The following is a 16944-nucleotide window of genomic DNA, read 5'->3' as shown; positions in this document are numbered from 1 at the left end:
TGTTTTGATATATAATATAAAAGCAAAATCTCTGTGCTTCTGAGGTATTTGAAATTACCATTTTTGTTTTCTATGATCCATCTTTTTTTTTTTATTCCCAGAGGCGCATTTGTTCTGCACTTCTTTTCTCTAACAAGAATTAACTATACTAATAGAGCTTATTTTGGAATAGGGAATATACTACACTGTTTGCCAGTTTGCTGTGTCCAAAAACAGAGAGCGTGCAACCCTTGTAAATAGAAAACAACATCATGAGCATAATGCACATTCCTAAATACACATTAAAGACTAGTTTAGAATTAAATATAAGTTTAAGTTAAATATTATACTGTACAAGGTGACACATAGGTTTCCTGTGAGACCTAAGAGCAGATATAACAGCTGCTTCTCCAACAGCGCAGAGTATCGAGGAACTTTTTCCCTTTTGTCCCTTTCCTGCCAATACCCTGACTATACAGTGACATAGCTGGCATATGTGCAGTTTATTTGAATACTGTTATGGAATCTGGAGATGTCTGTAGGCCACATGTGATTACATATTCTCATGGTTGTTAGCTGTAAAAATAGAAACATATATGCTCCTTAATGAAAACAGTTTAAATATTTAATATACCCTCCTGTCTCTCGGTAGGGGAATAGAATTTCTCCCTTCTCAGACAATTCATTATGTCAGTGTCAGTTTTTCAGACCCACTCCTCATGTCAGTCCTGTTTCTCATACTTCTGATGTCTGAAAGTCAGTTTGGTCTTACCATGTTTTTACCTGCTTACATCCAGGTCATAATCTACAGGTAATGTAAATGTTCCGTGATTTTGCTTTGCATTCATTTATGAGGAAGGACTTCATTGCATCTTTGGAGTTAAAATTAAATCTTTTAAATGAGTTTAAAATGTTACTGTGTTATTGTTCACAAATGTAAGAAAAGTTCTCTTTACACATTTTGAAAGTATGATAAATTTGTGTTTCTGGGTGCAGAGCACTGATGGTTTTAATAACATACATTTCACACATTTTTCTAAAAGAGAAATTCTATGTGTACAGAAGAAACAACACCTACTAGAGTCTTAAAATATCTTTGTGGTCAAATTGGGTGTCTACTTTTAAATGACAACAAATAGGCCTATCTTTAATTTCTCTGAACCAGAAACATATTTTTTTAATATTCAAAACTAGACAAGCCGAACATTAAATAGAAAAGCGCCCAGAGCTGCAGTGAAATGGTTTGGGTAAAATCATATATATCCGTTAAAGTCCACCTGGTCATGACCAGATGAAAATCCTATTAGGAATCTCTGTCAAGACTTAAGAAGAATCGATTTTATATTTGTTTTATGTGAGTAAGGATTAGTCTATAGAGCCTATAGATGTGCCAAATTGGTACAGTGTGACATAATCCAAAGGACTTGTGGTGAATCAACACAGGACAGATTATTAATGGGTGAATTTAAAAAAAACAACTGACTTTCTAGATTTTTTCTATGAATGATTATTCCTGATTCCTGATTAGTCCAGCTGATGGTCAAGTTGCTTGAAATAAGTTGATCTATGAGTGATGCAACCTTGTTTTGGTGATTTGACCTATGGGAACGGATGTATTGCCACGCAGAGCTTTTGTCCCTCTTACCTGGTTTGGACCCTTCAGCCACTGAGCCATTATAAACCTGGTTTTGGAACTCGGGTCTGTTGTCATTCATGTCGATCACATAAATGTACAGATCTATTGGGTTCTCCACCTGGTTCCCGTTCATGTCCACCGCATGAGCCCGCAGCTGTAAACGTATACAAACAAAAAGAAGAAAGGGATTCATTAGCATTTAGAGCAAAGCAGATGTTTCAGTGAATATTCTGAAAGTGGCCCAACCATCTTTTCTTCCTTGACTGATGCTAGACTCAGTAGACTCCGGACTGGAACAAATTCAATACTAAATGCAACCTTGACTTTGTTAATTGGCATCTACATTCAGCTGGCAAACATCCAACTTCATGGCCGCCACTGGGGCACAAGGATGCAGTTGGTAACTTGGCATGGGGAGCATTGACACAGAGGGGGCATAATAGTGAAGCCTTTCAGACACACAAACAACATTTATTCTGTTGTTTGCACAGCCTGAAGCCTAAAAAAACATCAGAGAGGTGTTGCTGCTCAAGCTGCGTCTTCTTTTTGTTCAGGGAGAATGTTTGTCTCAGTTTGTTTTGACAAATCCAGCCATTTGGATGGATGTCTCCGTCTGATGAGCCGCTTCTTCACAATACATTGTGTGAGAACAGAGATAAAAAGAGGTTGAGAATGAACAGAAAAGTAAAGCAAACAAGCAAAAGAAAGGAAAGCAGGAAAAATATGTAAGATGGGAAGAAGGAGAGAGCTGCAGAGGCTCTTGGAAGCAAATGAGGAATGGAAATACAAAGAGGCAGGTGGGGGAGTAGGGTGTAAAACAGGGTGGACTGACAAAAGCTATCATCATCTAGACTTGGATGTCTTTTTCTACACCACTGCTGCTGCACATTTTAAACTCACCCCTATTCCTACTAACGATTGCCAAGACGACATAGAGCATAGTAGTAACCCTGAAACCATGCGGCCTCTGTTGCAGGTGATTAACAGGGATGTGTGAAACAGATTTATGCTGCTTCTGCTTCTTTATCATGCTTTAATATTTCTGACCATACACCAAGCTTGCCTTTATCTGACAAAGTGAAGCCAAATGAGGGGAACGGTAAGACTTAATGTTTATGTATTTATTTAGTCAGTTGCATGTCGGCCAACTTATTTAAACACTTAAAGTTATCATTAGTTTAAATATTTGTGTAAGAGAGGAACATTTTCTCCATTCTGCTCCCCTTCATTAAGATGATTTAGGTTACATTGTGTTTGTTCTGTTTTCAGTTTTTTTCAAACAAAAATATTCAGAATTCGGTTTTTGTGATCATAATTTACAAAATTATGATCCAAAATTGTCTAAACTAAACACTGTTTCCATCCTTGTTTACTCCATCAAGAATGATGCATTTGAAAAGGTTGATACAAAAGACAAAAATTTAAAGATTATTCTCAGTTTCGCAAAAGTTTTTTATTTCTGCTTGAGGTGTTTTTTTCATTTTGCAAATATGAGTTCATGCGCTAAATGCAAGATTTAAATGCATTTGCAGAAGTTCTGATGTAGCAAACATTGAACGCACATGGCTGATTAACTGTTACCAGTGTTGTCTTGAGCTGCTCAGTGGAGCAGTGGGTAGCATTGCTGCCTTGCAGCAAGAAGGTTCTGGGTTTGATTCCCAGCCCAGGGTCTTTCTGCATGGAGTTTGCATGTTCTCCCTGAGCATATGTGGGTTCTCTCTGGGCACTCTGGCTTCCTCCCACAGTCCAAAAACATGACTGTTAGGTTAATTGTCTAAAGGTCATTGGCTTTATCTCTAAAAGTGGTTGTTTGCCCTGTGGTGGCCTGGGTGTACCCCGCCTCTCGCCCATTGACAGCTGGAGATAGCGACCCCACTTGGGATTAAGTGTTTTAGAAAATGGAATGGATGGACAGTGTCGTCTTCCTGGACATACATTAGAATTTCATTTCTTTGTCTCCATCGTCTGCTCTGAACCTTCCACATCAAAGCCTTTTGTACCATGTCTCTCCTACTCTCTCTACAGTTTAAATTTTGATCACTGCTGCACTTGAGAAATTCACTGTTGAAAAGCTGTATGTATTGACAATAAAGTTTGTCTAAGTCTGCATGAAACTTTGCTAGTACTAGATGACGTCACCGCTTTTTCTTAGATGTGTGGTCCATGCTAGTTTGCAACCTCTACTTCCTGTTGCATGCCTCATTTTGTCCATTTACTTCAAACCAGCAGATACAACTTATTTACGTTTTCCTTTAACCAACATTTTGAAAAATTCAATTAGTTGGAAACATGGCAAGTAGATTGGCAGATTAACCAAAAGTACTTCAACGGTGCACTGATGACTGATCAATTAGGTCACGAAAGAATCCAGAACAATATACTTTGCCATCCTATTTTGCCTTATTTACAAACCAAGATTCATGGCAGTTCTGACATTCATAGGATGGTTCAAGAATGAAAACCACAGCTCAAACTTAGCCTTTGTCACATTTTTCCAAAAAACACAGGATGTTCCACAAGTCTTTGGGGAAACTGATCACAAGGGAGTGTAAGAATCTGGGGTTATTTTACATTAAGTGTAAATCTAGCAGTATCTTACACAAAGATTGTTATACTGTTGACTAAGCATAGTGGTTGAATTTGGTTGACCCATAGTGCTTTGCTCAAACAAAGAAACTATGACCTCTACTGGAAAACCGTGAAAATGATTTGTCTTTTTACCAATTTATGGTTTTAGATTTATTCTGTTAACATCCACCTCATTTTGGGAGATTCTTGCCTTATTTGCATACCCAAAAGAAGAAGCAAATAACTTAGGAACTGTAAGCCAAAAAAACATGTGTGATACATTATGTCAAAGCTAACACCTTCTAGATTCTGAATATATACATGAACATTGCATCAGTTTAAACATGACTCAAAATAGTTTTTTTTATTCTCGAAAATAGTAGGTTTTATTTGAACAGCAGTAATAAAGACATGCTTGCTTGTTGTGCCTGCTTTCTCATGTTACATTTTGACATGCTGCTATATATTTGTTAATTGTCTCTGGTAATTGAAAAATAACCTTGGTGATTGAATTTTGGAGAATTTAAGTTTTCCAACGATGTCTAACATGTCTATATTGGTTTTACCACTGTAATTTTCATGCATTTTAAGTTATAGTTTTTAAACGCATTAAAACGAGTCGCAGGCGACCCGGTGGGTTTTGAGAGGCTAAGAGTATTTAATATATAATAGGTCAAATTCTCAAAGCATACCTGCTCGAAGAGCAATATAAAACAGAGGATTTGGATAAATGCAGTCAAAGTTTGTGATGTTAAGATGTATGGCTTTAACATCGATTTTAACAGGCCATTTACTGTATATTCGCTCCGACCAAATCAAAACACCTCTGCAAAAAACTAATTTAAAAGACATACCACTTTTTATTAACATTTAAGTTGTTGTCACTAAGGGTGACAAAAACAGTTCCTGATTTTAGGTGGCAAATACTTTCCTTCAAAGTATTCATTCATTCTGAAATACTAAAATATAAAAAGAAAACTCTTTATCAAAAGCACTTTGATTTCTACATTTCAAAGCATCTGATTGTCAATCACAACTTGGCATGGTAAACAGAGGAGGACTCCTGTTGAAGCCAAAGCTGATACACTGGCAGCCAAATATTGTATCGGCACACAGTTGAGGCGGATCCACCTGTCACCGTATTTACAGGAAACTGATGAACTGTGGGACAACAAGAAGATTGAACAGTGGCACCTGCCTTTAAAACACTCCTAATCTTGGTCTTTGTGACCGCCTGTCATAGATGTTTGCAAACTCCTACCAAACGCGCGGCCACCTAAGCAGCTCCACAACACATCCAAAAACCAGTTCAGACACATGTTTATGCATATTTACATGCACACTGATGGGCACAGAAGAAGCATGCCTTGGAAGGCGCAAGCATCTGATCAAAAGAGCTCTCTTTAGCCCCTTAATGATCCTCAAGATGCTAGTTTTCCATTGGCTGAAACACAGCAAACAAGCAGGGAGAGGAGACCCAACAAACAAACAAAGCCAATCTGTTTTCTCAGCTGTGAACACCGCATGCTGAGAATGTGTGGCTTCTTCAGTGCATGCATCTGAACGTGTGATAATGATGTGATTTTGTGTTTGTTTTGTCCATTCTGTTCCTGGGTTAGGATCTCAGTATTTATATTCATCTATGTTTTTTTTTTTTTTTTTTTTTTTTTTGAATAACCTTTCTGTGAATACTGTCTGTGCTTTAATGAATTTATTTATGTGGATTGTATGATTTGTGAATAAACAAGGAAAGTAATATTATAGTTAGTAAAGAGGAGTATATGTAAGATATGTGTTACAATATTTGCAAATATAAAATAATATACATGAGAGAAACAAAAAGTTTGACCAGACCGTTTTTGTAGAGTGATTTGTTGTGTACAGTAGATGTGGTATTAAACACAGTGACTTTCAAATAACTTTAAATTATATTGTTAGTTTTCTGAGGAAACACGTTGAGTTTTTACTGTCGTCATCATAATGCTATCACCCAACAGTATATATTGTAACTCGCATTAGAAAATGTGTTATAATTACTGATAGGTGAATTAAAATCATTAATTTTACAATAATGTGTTATTGAAATGATCGTTCATTAAATCTAGGGGTTAAAAGCTGAGGGAAAGAGCCAGTATACTTCCTATCATTAACAGTGTAGTACTATATGGCAATTTAGAGGCTTTTTTGCGATTTTTGTTTTTTGTTATAGTTATTGGGCCTGAATTATAATATTTTCAGCACTGGAAAATTGCACTGATTTTACCTTTTATCTCCTATCCTGTTTCCTCTAACAGGGGGACACATTACCCTTACATTGAAAAGAACCAACAATCCATCCATTCGAAGCAGAACTTAAGCTTTGAAACAAGGACTGTATAATGGTGGGTTTCCCAAACTGGCATTGTCTTTGGAAGAGCTCTGTCTTGCAATGAGCACAGAAACATAATTGTCCATATTATGTTGGGTTTGTAACATTTCAAAGCATTTTTAGTCTTTATTCAATGCATTCTTAGATCCCTGGGAAGGTCTTAAAGATACCTGTCATTCACTTAATATGGTTCTCTATGATAAAGAACACCCTTGAACGGACAACATAATTTTTTTTAAATTCTTTCCAGCATCAAAACGCACATTTTCTTTGCTTCCTGGCTCATACTCAAATCTGTCTTCAACCCTGATCTCTGGGTCAAGAGCAAAAAAGTCAACATTAGTTACAGAAGCTACGAAATCATATAAATGCTCCTCTTTAGGAAGCACATATATAATGGTAAAGGTTATATGCTCTTCAGCATACTATTTCTTGCACATAGAGTATTATCTATGCTTTTTGAATCATATACTTTGTTTAGCCAGTGTGGAGGTAAGTTGTCGGTCAATGCGGTGTGTTTGCTAGGGCAAGGCTGTTCTAAGCAGAGAATGAAAGGCTGTCCTCTGGTGAGAGGAAGCCAGTAGAAGGAAGTAGCCTCCCTCAATGGGCTGTTTGTAAAGACCCATCTTTTTCTTTCAGTTTGATCATGTAAACACGAAGGTCTCCAACTTTTTCCACATCTATGTACAGTGATTTTGTCTTTCCTTTTAATCACCAAGCCTCAAAACACAAAGTCTGCCTAAGCAGCTATCAAACTGTGCCTTGTTCTTAACAGAGATATTCTTTGCATAAAGTTAGATCAAATAAAATACTAAAAAAAGGGAGAGAAAAGGTATATCTCCATACCTGATTAATAAAAGTAAGAATTTATTTTATATGTAAGCACCAATAATTGGTTTTAGATAGCCAAATTTTTACATCACTAAGTTTAAGTGCAAAAAGCCTTCATTGGATTAGAATATATTACAATATGGGCTATTCATTCTGAATGAACCATTTATATGGGGACATAATCAAATATCCAATCATATCACTGCCTAACATCCACTAGGCTTTAATCAGAATAGAAGCACCCTGACATGTGCACTTGTCCAATTTGTACAAGATGTGCTGTAAAAAACCTAACAAACACAGAAGTGTGTTGGTTCTTCGTCTTACGACTACTTAGGCACAACCTGGAAGCTTCTGATTGTCAACTGAGACATTATTATTTCCCATAATAAAGCCAAAGAAACATACTACTGTATGTTGCTGTTCTTGCATTACATAAAGAGAGGGTTGGAGAAAATAAACGTTCCTTCAAGTTTTGTGCTTCCTCCAAGTTTAAAGTCCAAATTCTTTCCTGCACACACATGCGATCAGAGTATTTTACCTCAAGCCAAATGTCATAACTGGAACAATTGTTTAGCTGGATGCTGTTTGAACGGAGGTTCGGCATTAAACTATTCCTCTAGGCTGGAATTTAATTCCAAATAAGCTGAATTAAAAAATAATCTCACAACTTTTTATGAACATTTGGCCCTGTTTTTGGAAATACTATTTTGACAGTATTAATATTATTAAGAATACTTACATCTCTATAAACATACCCATTGGAATTTAAAACTTATCCCCTTGGTTAGATACTGTAGGTTATGACAGAGGAATGTGTATGTACCTTAGCTTTTAAAATTTTTAAAACACTGTGTGAAATTATTTCATTACAACTCCACATACAAATAGACAACATTTAAGGCTGTTATATACCACCAACTTATCTCTTTTAACTATTTTTACTACTCCAGTAAAACACAGATAGGTAGTGTCTACACAATTTATATTGTTCTCTTACTGTATATCCTGTTACAATTCAAAAATGAACATTTAAACTGAAACTAAAACATCACTCATGTTTATATTTTTCTATTCAATTTATTTTCAGTAATTCATATAAATATCAATTTGTTAAAGTATTGATTTTTCACACATATTTAAAGTTTTACTCATTTTGAGTACATATATATAAATTATTACTTTGATTAGCAATTCCTTTTTTTTCATAAGTCACTGTTTGCTTTTAGCTGTTGTAACTTTCTCACAGTAAAAGCAACAATTTACTAAACTCATGACTGCTGAACACATAAGAGGCTTAATTGTAACAGTGTTACTTTTACTTTACAGCGAGTTCATTAAAGTTAAGTTTAATTACGCATTTGATATACGATAATAAAGCCTTCCAAATTTGCCTTCTTTGTAAACAATCAGGCAATAATAAATAAAATGTAAGTCGGGAGCCAGTAGATGAATTACTTACTTTTAGTTTTGCTATGCTGAAACCCTTTTTTTCCCTTCCCATAAATCTCTATCAGTTTAATTGGTAATGTCATGAGTGTGGAGGTTGTAGCTGGAAGAAACCGCAGATAAAAGCTTGAAAGCTGCATGATGAGTTTTAAGGATTTAATGAAGGAATAAAATCCACTTACACAGGCACAAGTATCACTGACTAAATAAATGTAGAATTGGTGGTGTAACTGAGGAACAGGAAACCAGCAGAAACATATATATAGAAGTCACAATAGAGAAGACAACAAATAAGAAAAACAGCTGCCCACTGTGTATATAGGAATGTAAGGAGAAAAGGCATGAAGCACATGGTACAAAGTAATCGGGTATGGGAGTGAGCAACAGCTGAGGAGAATTAAGACAGGAGCAGAGGAAGAGAGGGAATGGGTTATAGAATGGCATCCTCAAAAACCCATTTGGAAGCTTAGAGGGCCCTGGACAGAGCTCTGGAGCGTGGAGCAGGAAACCTTTGAAGGACCTCAGAGTGTGCCACTTGAACCCTCAGTGAGGCTCTGACACAAAAAAGGAGGTAAGTCCACCTGGACTCCCTTGTGGGAGAACTCAGTAACAGCAACATTAGGCAGGTCCCCCTGGACACCCTAGCCTTATAACTAGTGCAGCATCTTTGCTGCTGCTGTGGATGCTGTTAACTCAGGAACAGCAATACAAGTCGGAAATATCTGAAACAGGTGGTGGTTTGTCCTCAAACCTATTACAGAACTCAGTAACAGGAACGTAATGCTGGAGTGCAGTAAAAAAAAAGCTTAATAGGACCTGAATGTTAAAGCAATGATCTGGACAGAAGTGCTGATGATAGTGGTAATATCATCATGGTATAGGAATGGTAATGTTACTTGACCTAATGGATAATCATTAATAATTTTTTAATCTTTAGAAAACAAAAACAATTGACTATTGTCTACCTGAATACAGATAAAAAAAAAAAATAAACCTTTAAAACTGCAATCTTTAGATGTAATTTGGGTGCCCCTAATCTCTATGTTGGTTCTGCAAAGAGAAGAAGAATGGCACATACTGTATGTAGAAGCAGAGCAAAAACTGTGTCTACTGTACAGCTACTGTACGTAAGACTAAGCCTACTTCCAGTTAATTCATCTCCTGAGTGCTGCAAATTATTAGCTTCACTAACAGACACAAACAACAGAATAAATTAGAATAGATATATTAGTGTACAACAGTAACATATGCAAAAGTTTGTCCTGAAACCAGGGGTTTGCCGGTTCAAATCCCTGCTCCATTCATCCCCATCACTGTGTCCTTGGGTATGCCACTTATCCTTCATTGTCTACTGTGGGTGGTCAGAGGGCCTGTTGGCGCCTGTAGTTTGCTAACGATAGTGGGTGAATGACTGAATGTAGTGTAAAGTGCTTTGGGGTCATTGGACTTGATAAAGTGCTCTACAAGCATATAACCTTTACCATTAAATATTATTTTTTGTCCCACAGAGGGATATTCAGGAGGTTATTTTCATGGTAGGTCCTTTTTTAATTCCATGAAAACATAAACCTCAACGACCAAACCTTTATAAATTCTAAAACCAAAATCTATCGATAAAATGGCTGTCAGAAAAGACATGAAAAAAAGCACAATTTTGATCCACAGAAAACATAATCGATAATATCTTCCTCGATAGTAAAAAACAATAATTGCAGTTTTGGAGACAGACAAAAAGGAAGAAGAAGCTAAAGCCAAGTAAACTGGATTCAAGATAGGGCCTTTTTTCTTCTTCTTGCATTATACCCATGTGTATTAAGAAGTCTTTAGCTGAAAAGTTTGCAGATTGGTAAAGCAGAGGATGTCATATGCACTAAAATCTAGTCGGAATAGCTTTTCAGTAAGAAAGGCATCTGCATAAAAATTAACCTGAGTAGCAGTAGGAGTGGGTAACTGGATGGTCCATTCACAGAGATAACAGAAATAAATCATCACTTCTCCTGCACTTCAATCGTATCTTTAGATCAGATCTTAAGCTGGAAGCCTTCCTGCCTGCTGCGCCCTCTGCTTCTCAGACCAGCTCATAAAACTTTAATGATAATAAGGTTACCAACAAAATCAACCTAGATAGATGAACTCCTGGTCCTGCAAAATAATAATATTTTTTTGGCTTTCGAGTCCTTTTGGAAAGTGTTTAGGCCTTTCAAAGACACTGTCTTAGAATCCAACCGTGCAGCACTACAGTAGGTGATGCATTAGTTTGATTTCCTCTTTACATTTTTCAATGATACTTCTTTTTCTAATATGACTTCTATGAATATATAGAATTGTATTAAGTTTCCAGTCTAAAAGAGTCATTCTTTTTTTTTTTTCTTAACAGTGTCCTGTCTGGCAATGTGGCAATAAGAATAATTATCTTGATGCCTAAAAGAGTCGCTCTAAACATCTGCTAGAAGCCTCATACTGTCCTAAATTGAGTATTTAAACAACATAGGCTTTCCAAACAGATTATTACTTTTTAAGCACATATTAGAATTTCATCCAGGTGTTGTGTGGTACTTAATATAAATCTATTCGCACCTGACACATGTACACAGAAAACAAAATGTGTGTATGTAACTGACCTTCATTCAAAGACAACAAAAAAAAACAACAACACAAAACAAAAAAAAATACTATTTGCTCAAATTTTTTGTGGCCCTCTAAAGCTGTTGGGTAAATCTGCAACTCACGCTAACACCCACACTGCTCACCTCACAGATGCCTTCCCCCTGGTGCTAGTCTGTCAAAAACAGCAGCAGCGTCTCTCTTTTCCCTTGAACCAAAAACTAACAAGCAAAGTTTGGCCTGCTAGCGCTTCATGAAGTTGAGAACTTCCTGTCAAGTTGGGCGAAAGTAAGCCATGGACAAAATTTCCCTTGAGTCGAACACTGGCTATGTTCTTTGCACTAAATCATACATCCATCAAAGGCAGCATGGGACCACGCAGTTTAAATAGGAAGTGCATTGAAGCTGAAGCGCAGAACAAACTGAACTATGTCATATAAAAAGTATTTTTGGAGCAGCGGCACTTTTTCACGGACCAATACCATGGCTGCCTTATTGATCCCAATTTGCTGGTTGAGTGTAAGAGTAGAAATGGAAAGACACATAAAGCAGGAGCTAGAGGTTGAGAAAAGCAAAGAAGTGGAGAGCGTCACTAAAGGATTCACAGCTCTTAATGAACATTTCTATAAAAAAAAAACGAAAAACAAAAAAAAAAGAAAAAAATTGGGGGGAGGGCCTTTTGTGAGGAGCTCATCACCTTCCCTATCCTATAGAGGGGACGGGCCCACAGCATGATGCTACCACCCAGACACATTTTCTTTCCCATTTCCTCAAAGGTACATGGACCGTCTTCAAGGGAAGGCCTAGTTTGGATATGTGTGCTCCTCTTTCTAGAAAAAATGAAATGTCCAGCGATTTCTTTTTTTAAGCCATTCAAATCTAAATTTCTCTACCCTTTTATGACCAATCTGCTATATTCTTTGGTATTCATGTTGCAGTTTGCCCTCTAATCTTCTTAAGCCAAACTCTGGAAAGAAATTTGTTTCACAGAAATTACTTAAAGGAATCAGAATAAACGGGGTAAATTAAATTCCAAAGCTTTTAATTTTTCTTTACAATGCACAAATACAAACCATTTTGCACTGGTCTGTCACAAAGTATCCAAGTTAAAAGATATAAATGTTGTTGGTGCAGAAGGACATAATGTGAAAAAGTACCAAAAGTGTGCATACTGTACTTTGTGCTGAGTAATCTGGCATAGTTAGTGTCTAGAGATGAAGCAATAACAAAGACTCACCTGAAACTTCACACAATGCAAGTACATTGTTTACCTTTTATAAATGATATAAAACTTCATTGTGTAAAATAAAAGAATGAGATCTAAGCTTTCTTTTCAATTCTTCTGAAAACACAAAACACAAAGGGAAAGATTTAAAGTTAATTGCGTTGATCGCACATGTCTCAACTGTTTCAATGCTCAGTCTTGTATGGATGGAGTTGATCAGCACTTTAACTCTGTGAGATTTGACTACTCTGTTTCACATGTTTTCTAATGGTACAATGAAAAATGACAGAGAGAAATTCTGTGCACATGCTCATCTTTTTCATCTTTTTATAATTGATGGTGGTACATTATTAGTAGGGTGAAAGTGTATTTTTTGTATTTTTGTGTATTTTCTTATTGTATTTTTTTTTAAGTTTTGTTTTGAGGAACTTAACATAGTTGTTTAAAATAATTTCTAAGTAATATTCATATAATCATCATAGTCATTATTTTCTAATAATTACTATCAATATTATTACCTCTAACTTGACTTGGAACCTCATCTTTCTTTTACAGCCACCCTCACAATGCAAGCAGCACATGCAATTTGCTCATCTGAATGGAGTGGACTAACAATAGTTTGTATGTCTTAACTTTTGAACCAAGAATCTTAGATCCCATGCAACATGGCCATTTCTAGCACATTGATTTTGAAATGTTTGGCCACGTAAATTGACTCTCCTTATTTGGATTCTTTCAAAATCAGGCCCTAAATTATATAACTACTCCCAAACATTATATTCAATGCATTATTTTAAGGATTAGCACAGGTATGAAACTAGATTTTCACAATCCCAGGCTAATTTAACTTGAATTTTATAGAATATATGTCACATGCTGAGCTTCCTTCATTCAGCCCTGACTCCGAACAGAGAATCATACCTAAGAATTAGCTCTATCAGCAGCACAGTGATCTATCCCGCTGACAAGCATAGACATGCTGTGAAGCCCGATACCAGTGCTCACCTGAAGTGCAGGTGTTAGTGTTGGCTGATATTAACTGAAACCTCTAATGCACAAAAAGGAGCCAGTGGGCAAGCTTTACCGCATGTGTCAAGTGGTCTGCACAATGAATTATTAAATCTTCAGAAGCTGTTTAAACCGAGGTTCCAGAGAGAGAGAGTGAATGACCAACATGAACTCACCCCTGCAGCTAAATCAGTGTGTTATATATCCTATAGGCCACATGCAGGCTGACTGTTCAACTGTCAGCCTGCCCCATTGATCAGTTTGGCTACTCAGGGTACATTAGGTAATGAGAAGACCAGCAATGCACAAAGGAAAAATGGAGCAAGATGTTCAGACAGAGGAAAAGATCTGATCTTCCTGAAAGGCATAAACAAACATTCATCAATCTGCAGGCCATGCACAGGCACATACCCACACATCCGAAGCCGCATCTGCTCATTAGTGCTGATGGTAGGAACAAAGGCAACAGTTTTTCTTTGCACCACCTTAGCTGTCTCTGTTTGTCTGAATTCAAACCTCTCCCTTGCTGCGCTCCGCAGCTCAATCTACAGCAAATGCCAGCACAAGTGTCAGTGTTCTTTGTCACTGCATTCTTCTTTGCTGGCTTCAAGATCATTAAAGTTTTTGAGAAACTGGTTTGAAGGCACAGAGGAACAGCTGCTGTGAATGTGGTGGGACAGGCAACAGTAGCATCAGGATGAAAGGAAGATGGGGAGACGTGAGATACATAGAGCTGAGGTACATTTTAACAGCGGCAGTGGTGAAATAATGAGATAGACGTAATTGGAGATGGACCTGTAACACAAACAGACAAGATGTCATTCCTTACATGGAAGGATGCTCTCTCCTCTCTGTCCAGGGGCTGAGTGACGAACATGTTGCCACTGATGGGATCTATGTTGTAAATTCCGCTCGGGGGCTGATCTGCGCCGGCGCCTGTGATGCTGTAGCGAATGCCAACGTCCTTATCCTGATCCGAGCGGATCTGAGGAGATTCAGAAAAACAAGTTCAATGGAGAGGAAAATCTGTTCCTTAGTCCAATGTTTTCAGACTTTTTCCACACTTTTCTGTAAAAGACAGTGAAACAGAATAACACTCAGGCAAAAAAAAAAATTGACATTCAGAGCTTTGCTGTAGAAGTCTTATCCCTTGATCTTTTTCACAATTTCTTTCACTAGAATTGAAAAAAACAGTTGTTTGACAAGGATTCTAGAGAAATAAAGCAATGAATAATTGGGAATCAGATTGAAAACACTGAATAAAAGAGTTTTTAGAATATTAATAAATAAAGATTGCACACTTTCCAGCTAAGATGCTTGTTTAGTATGCATGCAAATGTGTCATGTGTGACAAGAAATTAACATCTTTTATAACCATAAACACATCCCCACAGGCAAACGTAGTGGTGGCATCCTCGTGCAAGTGGGAATGTTAGTCTTTATCAGGGGCGGAGAAGCTTATAAGCTACATATTTGTAAAAAAAAAAAAATGTGGAAACCATTTATCATTCCCTTTTTTCTGCTAGAATATGCACAGCTTCTGTTGTTCTATTCCATAACATGCCCCTAAAATACGCAGAGGTTTGTGATTAAAATGTGAACAAACTTCTGTGACATGTTAACCCCAAACCCTTTCGATTAAGAAAACAGATTTTCTTTCTGTAACAAACGGTTTGAGAAGTTAGAAAATAGAACTGCTTGGCATATAATGTCAAACAAAATAAAACAATAAATAGATCATATACCAACAAAAAACATGGTCTGAAAGAAAAACACAAGAATGTGTGCAGTTTGAAAAATCTGATCTTTCCTAAATGTCAGCAATTTAATCTTATATAGTTTAAAGATGTGAAAAAAGAGCAATGCTCATGGTGTGAAAGCCATAGTCAGGCCTTTGTTGTGCATTAATGTGAGACCTCAGCGATCTCTCTAAATGACAAAACTTACTCTGGCTTCTTTTTTATCAACTTCTAGAAGCTCAGACTGCTCACCCCACCTTTAACCCCCAATATTCTTCAACCTCATTTTAAATGTAACATTTAATGAGAGCCAAATTTTTGCTTTAAGCAGGTTTTATTAATAATGCCTCCTCTGTCAATAGAAATATGTTAGTTGTTGCTAACTTGATAAGAAGTAATAGTGGGAAGGGTCTGTACAGTAAGGTTCTTTTCCTGAGAAATTGATTTTTTTCGGGCGATTCAAGGATTCTGCTCTTTCACCCAGCAGTACAGCAACATTAACCTGGCCTTGGTTTGGAAAAGTCAGTAAAATAAAATTATTTGTAAATTGGTTTGCAAAGACAGCTGGCTGTTACAGCTTCTTTAATTTATTCATGTTAAAAGCATAAAAGCTTGTGGGTGAATAGATTAATTTGTTTAGAGAAATGGAAAACAATAACACAGCAGAACTCTGACTTTAAACAATATAGAGATCTTAGGACAAATAAATTAAAAGCAAAGTTCCTTTTTAGCCAAAAAATAAAAATGAATAAATAAATTAAATTTGGTTTAAAACGTAAATTTTCAAATAAAAAAAAGAGTCACCTGGAAAACTGTCAGATGGCAGAGTTGAGTATTTTTGAAGGAGTTTCCACAACAAATAAATAAAACCCTTCCAAAACAGTTCATATCCTTGAACCTTTACATATTTCATTATTTTACTATAAAATCGTGAGTCGTAACAAATGTTAAAGGTGTACATAACGTTTATCTGTAAGAGAAAAGATACATACTGTTTTTTTCTATAGGTTTTTTGTGTTTTAATACAAATATTCTTGAGAATTACATTTTCATTCAGTCCTCTTTACTCTAAAACCTCTAAAAAAATCTGTTCCAACAAAATGGGATTGGAGGACCTGTTTTTAGTAAACAGCTCACAAGAGCGTAGTCATTGTTGTGAAGGTACCAACTACCCAAGTGTTGAGTCACACCTAAAGGAAAGATAAATGTCCCACAATAAGTTCAAAGTCAAGACGTTAAAATCCTTAGTCAAGTCCTGAATTCTAAACTGTTACTCTGAAGTTTTAAACCTAATCAAAATCCCATTCAATCACAAAGTAATAATTAGTAGCTTCTGTGTTTCCGTGCAGTTGACAAAACTGTTTGTTATTTATTAGTGGTAAAAAGAAAACAATGTAAGGTGCTCTGGTCAATGAGACCACAAACAAACTTATTCTACAGTATTGCTAGACCTCATACTATTATTGTCACCTTATATATATATATATATATATATATATATATATATATATATATATATATATATATATATATACAC

General features: G+C 36.4%; 1 protein-coding gene across 2 annotated transcripts in view; it reads right to left on the bottom strand.

The window, feature by feature from the left end:
• LOC107095872 (cadherin-4-like) overlaps positions 1–16944 on the bottom strand; it is a 332712-nt gene that overhangs the window by 69366 nt on the left and 246402 nt on the right. For both annotated transcript variants that reach the window (XM_015392232.1, XM_015392233.1), the window contains exons 6-7: positions 14498–14653; positions 1625–1769 (exon numbers count right to left, since the gene is read on the bottom strand). In XM_015392232.1, coding sequence (XP_015247718.1) covers positions 1625–1769; positions 14498–14653 — 301 coding nt within the window. The remainder of the gene's footprint in view (positions 1–1624; positions 1770–14497; positions 14654–16944) is intronic.

This window comes from Cyprinodon variegatus, unplaced genomic scaffold, assembly GCF_000732505.1.
Source record: "Cyprinodon variegatus isolate N-32 unplaced genomic scaffold, C_variegatus-1.0 Scaffold580, whole genome shotgun sequence".
NCBI lineage: Eukaryota > Metazoa > Chordata > Actinopteri > Cyprinodontiformes > Cyprinodontidae > Cyprinodon > Cyprinodon variegatus.
The sequence above is the reverse complement of the archived record's forward strand: the minus strand, read 5'-3'. Positions and strand labels throughout refer to the sequence as shown.